At 36.6% G+C, this 6127-nt stretch overlaps 1 protein-coding gene across 1 annotated transcript; it reads right to left on the bottom strand.

Moving 5' to 3' along the window:
• Positions 1–55: 55 nt before the first annotated feature.
• On the bottom strand, positions 56–5376 carry nabp2 (nucleic acid binding protein 2). The gene is made up of 7 exons (XM_073826037.1): positions 5166–5376; positions 4873–4984; positions 3977–4115; positions 3696–3767; positions 3419–3494; positions 3260–3308; positions 56–1535 (listed from the first exon to the last, which is right to left on the bottom strand). Exons 2-7 carry the CDS (start codon positions 4949–4951, stop codon positions 1354–1356), a joined length of 597 nt encoding a protein of 198 aa, XP_073682138.1. The 5' UTR covers positions 4952–4984; positions 5166–5376; the 3' UTR covers positions 56–1353.
• Positions 5377–6127: the final 751 nt, after the last annotated feature.

The raw sequence follows: 6127 nt of genomic DNA on the forward strand, positions 1-6127 counted from the left end.
GAACATATTTTCACAATAAATCACATTTTAATGCTGAATACAAACTAATCATGATGGTATTTGTACTTTATAACCACTAAGCATGGGGGCATTACAGAGTAAATCATTCCAGCCGTGCTAAAATCCACAATATAGTAGCTTTGATGTGAAACACTGTATCACTGAGCACCCCAGCTACTGTAACAATTTTATAAAAGCAATAAGGCAAGAATGTTGTGGTTGATAGTGTCAAACGCGGTGCAAAGATCCAGTAGCACTAACAGAGAGATACAACAACAATCATGATAAGAGCAGGTCATTTGAAACTCTAATGAGAGCATTCTCAGTACTATGATACAGACTAAATCCTGACTGGAAATCCTCACAAATACCATTTTTCTCTAAGAAAGAAATGCATTCATGTACATTTGACCAGAATGTGATCAATCAAGTGTCACTGTTTGACAGTTACTTTTAACAATCATTTGATTCAGACTCTATTTTATCTCATCCTTTGTAATGTTTGTCAATGTTCTATCAGCATAGCATTAAAACAAAATAGATGAAACAAACCTTCAGGGTTTTTTTTCCATTCCTTTTTATTGATATCAGAATATCCTGACAAAATATGAAAATAAACAGAAATAAAAGTTTTAATGGTTGCACGATTTCAGTGTTTTAGAAATTTAGCTCCTTTCAGGTTCAAAAACCTTTTGTGACAGACAACAGGTACAATGGTACGTACTGTAAACTGTTTATGAAATCAGAGTGCCATCAGAGTGATTTTTTTAGAAATCCAAGAAGCTCATAAATCAAAAGCTTGTTTTCCCCAAAACATCTAGTTTTAACTTATCACAGGACACTTTTCAAATTTTCATGGAAATTTTCAGCCTTGCCCCATAATAACTAATTTGCAGAGATGCAATTTTCAAAACTTCAAGTTCAAAACTTCTAGGGAACCTGAGGAAACATATCAAATGTGATCAGATTCTGGCATTTAGAGGGCACTATGACTTACAAAAATCTCAACACTTGTTGTCACTCTTGCCACGTTTCCCATCTGTTTGTTGGTGTATTTGTTTTTGCCTTCATTTACCCACTAACACTTATTTTAGATGATAAAACTGTGATTTTAATCCGAAGTTGGACTAGATGCTATAGCTTAATGTGTTCATTCTGGAGAGCGTGGGACAAGAAAAACAGGAAGCAGTTCTCTAAAAGTGACTTTGCAAGACTGGACAATCCATTAAACCAATATATATAAGAGCATGAAGCTCAAAATTTAGTAATATATGTCTTCAAATAAGACATGAAAAATAGCTGCTCACAACCATTTTGAAATTATTACTGTATGCTGTTTCATTATGAACAAAATCATCTTTTGACCGTTCGCCGTGTCTCCTTGCCATTGCTCACAGAACTTCCTCCCACACCCGGACTTGGTGTCGACCTGTTTCCATTTCCACTACTTGCTCGTCCACCTGGCTGTGGATTAGTTGCTGTGGAGTTGCCAGAGCCTTGAGAATTCACCCCATTTCCATTGGGAGTGTCATTACCTTCAAAGAGTAAATAAAAACTCTGTGGACCAGTATATTGAAGAAATACATTACATCAATAGCTTTACAATACACTGACCAAAATTATAAAAACAACACTTTTGTTTTTGCCCCCATTTTTCATGAGCTGAGCTCAAAGATCTAAGACTTTTTCTATGTACACAAAAGGCCTATTTCTGTCAAATATTGTTCACAATTCTGTCTAAATCTGTGTTAGTGAGCACTTCTCCTTTGCCAAGATAATCTATTCACCTCACAGGTGTGGCATATCAAGATGCTGATTAGACAGCATGATTATTGCACAGGTGTGCCTTAGGCTGGCCACAATAAAAGGCTACTCTAAAATGTGCAGTTTTACTGTATTGGAGGGGTCCGAAAACCAGTCAGTATCTGGTGTAACCACCATTTGTCTCACGCATTGCAACACATCTCCTTCGCATAAAGTTGATCATGTTGTTGATTGTGGCCTGTGGAATGTTGGTCCACTCCTCGTCAAAGGCTGTGCAAAGTTGCTGGATATTGGCAGGAACTGGAACACACTGTTGTATACACCGATCCAGAGTTTCCCAAACATGCTCAATAGGTGACATGTTCGGTTAGTATTCTGGCCATGCAAGAACTGGGATGTTTTCAGCTTCCAGGAATTGTGTACAGATCCTTACAACATGGGGCCGTGCATTATCATGGTGCAACATGAGGTGATTGTCATGGATGAATGGCACAACAATGGACCTCAGGATCTCATCACGGTATCTTCAAATGCATTCAAAATTCCATCAATAAAATGCACCTGTGTTCGTTGTCCATAACATACGCCTGCCCATATCATAACCTCACTGCCACCATGGGCCACTTGATCCACAATGTTGACATCAGCAAACCGCTCACCCACATGACGCCATACACGGTGTCTGCCATCTGCCCTGTACAGTGAAAACCGGGATTCATCCATGAAGAGAACACCTCTCCAAAGTGGCAAACGCCATCGAATGTGAGCATTTGCCCACTCAAGTCGGTTACGATGACAAACTGCAGTCAGGTTGAGACCCCTGAAAAGGATGACGAGCATGCAGATGAGCTTCCCTGAGACGGTTTCTGACAGTTTGTGCAGAAATTCTTTGGTTATGCAAACCAATTGTTGCAGCAGCTGTCCGGGTGGCTGGTCTCAGACGTTCTTGGAGGTGAAGATGCTGGATGTGGAGGTCCTGGGCTGGTGTGGTTACACGTGGTCTGCGGTTATGAGGCCAGTTGGATGTACTGCCAAATTCTCTGAAACGCCTTTGGAGACGGCTTATGGTAGAGAAATGAACATTCAATTCACGGGCAACAGCTCTTGTGGACATTCCTGCAGTCAGCATGCCAATTTCACACTCCCTCAAAACTTGCGACATCTGTGGCATTGTGCTGTGTGATAAAACTGCCCATTTTAGAGTCGCTTTTATTGTGGCTAGCCTAAGGCACACCTGTGCAATAATCATGCTGTCTAATCAGCATCTTGATATGCCACACCTGTGAGGTGGATGGATTATTTAGGCAAAGGAGAAGTGCTCACTATCACAGATTTAAACAGATTTGTGAACAATATTTGACAGAAATAGGCTTTTTGTGTACATAGAAAAAGTCTTAGATCTTTGAGTTCAGCTGTGTTGTGTTTATAATTTTGGTCAGTTTATAAATAATTAGGAACCCTAACCCTAAGCACATGCTGATCTATATAATTATACCTGCAGCGGCACCAGTGCTGCTGTTCGTGTTGCTCTGGTCATTCAGTCCCTGATGGGTAACAAGAACAAAGTGAATTACTATGACCAATATTTAACTGTTTTTAATAATGAATTGATTCATTATTAAGACAAAAGTCTAAAAAAAATTTTTAGACATACCGTTTTATTCATCTGGGCCAAATATTCTGGATTCGGCTCACTAAAGTTTGGCACTTCTGAATACACCATGCAGAATCTTAAAAATTGGATACAAAACATTAATTCTTCCACAATAAAAAATAATGGGCATGATAAAAGTTTTTATATGTAAAGCAATTCTTCTTAAATTAATAATACGTTTTTTTACCCAGTAATAACTATACTGCCATTTAAAACATAAAAATAAATTTTTAAAAATCAAATGATTATGTAACTTACTCTCCAATAATCAACTTACTCTCCAATCTTCTGTAGTTCACCTCCCCTTCCAGTGTACAGTGTCAAACAGCCCTTAAAAACTGAGGCGTAACTGCAACAAAATACAAATGTACTGTAAACATTTCTGTGAACAGTAAACCTTTAGGCCTGTATATGAACAGATTTAGTAATATGTACTATAAAAGCACTTAGTACTGAGTCCTATAATTGACAGAACATCGTTAGCATATGTTAGCATATGTTTGGGGAAAAAAAAAAAAGACTTTCAATGGTTATCATTGATTTCAAACACAATCTCACCCTTTGGTAAGTCTGATGATGTCGCCAGCCTGAATGAGTCCACCGACTTCATCCCAAACCGATATACTGATGCTGCCCGTCTTGTCAGCCACTTTACATGTGCGCACCTCATGACCGTCTTTGGTCTTTGTCACTCGTCCTTGAATAAGAAAGTTTGAGAGAAGATTCAGATCTTGATTCAGAGTCCGGATGACTAGTATTGTGATACATCAGACTGTTTTTTTTATAGCTAAACATACAAAAGAAAATCTTATCATTTACAGTGAAAGAAAACAAACTGATGTTCCTAGAATCCTCTGAGAGTAGTTTTTTCATATTTTTTTCTTATCAGTTATGTACATTAGGGGTTTATTTTAGAGTCATGTTTTCACCACCTGCAATTATGGTGGTTGTCAGAATATTATAATTGGTAAAAAATGATTTTAGTAATGTTGTATATTGTTGGAACGGTAACACTTTACAATAAGGTTTATAAGTAAACATCACTTAACTACATTAGTTAACATTAACTAAGAATGAACAGTACTGCATTGTGAACTAACATAAACAAGCAATGAACAACTGTATTTTATTAAATTACATTAACAAAAATGAATAAATTGTGTAATGTAATGTATTGTTCATTGTTCGTTTAAGTTAGTTAATCGATTAATGCTAACTAAAGACACCTCATTGTAAAGTGTTATCGTTGTAACACTATAGCAGTTAATATAATGTACAATTTTTGGTAACACTTGGTGTCAGCACTAGGGTACAGATTACATAAAAATATGACAGTGGTTTACAGTGTATATCGCTTGTTGGTTCTTGTATGATAATGTTGTTCACTTTAAATAAAGAGCGTCTGCTGAACAATTAAATGTTAATGCAGTTTAATGTTTTTGTTGTTTGGACACCTGTTTCCAGCACGATGAAGATGACATTGAGATTCTTGAGTCCAGGTTTAATGTCCTTCACATGAGTCTCTGTGCTCATTATCAGCCTGCTTCTGCCCAAATCCTGCAAAACCTGACACATAACCTGATGTCAGTCCACATTTGATGCATTTACTGACTGTTTCAAAACATTTATGTAAATAACTTTTTGTCAAACAAACTATTTCGCTGTGACAAAACATGCACGTGCAACACCGACAGCTGATCAACAACATTACACATTCTGAAAGCAGGAAACTAATGAAAACACTTACTGGTTAGCACTGAGCTATGGCTGCACTGACTGTGTTTTCTGTTTTAATAGTAGCCTACTATTTGTCTTCATCTGCAACACTTTGTGTGGACAATCCTGAAAAGACTGGATCACTGCTCGTTATGTTATTTAGGGCGCTAAATGATCTGACAGCTGTCAATCATCACGGTTAACGTGGACAGTCAACTACCGCTTACAGCAATTGACGTATTTTTTTCTGAACGTCGTGACGTAATGTTTCGGTACGTTATGACGTATTACCGCACGTAACCGACTTGCACAACATATGTATAATTTGAAAGTTGAATTATCTGTTAAATGAAAATGTGTTAGAAAATGAAACTATGTTAGAATTATGTGAAAATGTTCACATTTGTACAGAAACAGTATTTAGAGATTTGAGCTGTACGGTTCTTCTTGTGAACTATATATAATACACATACCTAGTTAATCCACATAATATATATATATCTAGGCTGTATTTAACGTGTTAAAAGGGGATATTTAATCCCTCGTTCATTTGAACCGAGTGAATTTTCGACATTCTAAGGTAAGTTTCATTAAAATTACTGTGTTTTAGGGTGTGTTTTTAAAACCGTTATTTGAACACGCCGTCACACAATAAAGAGTCACTTAATCGATTAAAACTGTCAGTAGTTAAAGCAACACAGAATTTATTTAGGTATTTATTGATTTATTTGAGAAAAAAATAGTTGAAGTCTCATTTAATCCAGTAGTTAAACAATTTTTTTAAGAGTTTGTAGGCTTAATGCGTTCGTCATCATTTGAAATGAAATACATGCATAGCATTAAAAATTCACATCAAGATGTTTATTTGTTTCTTTGTTTTGGTCGTCTATTGTGCTTATAAAGAAACGTTCAGCAGTGTAAATACTATAGTGCATGTTACAGTAATTATTCACATGTGAAAATAAAGATGTCTTGTAATCAACACACTAAAGA

The sequence above is a fragment of the Garra rufa genome, chromosome 20, assembly GCF_049309525.1.
Source record: "Garra rufa chromosome 20, GarRuf1.0, whole genome shotgun sequence".
NCBI classification, from domain to species: domain Eukaryota; kingdom Metazoa; phylum Chordata; class Actinopteri; order Cypriniformes; family Cyprinidae; genus Garra; species Garra rufa.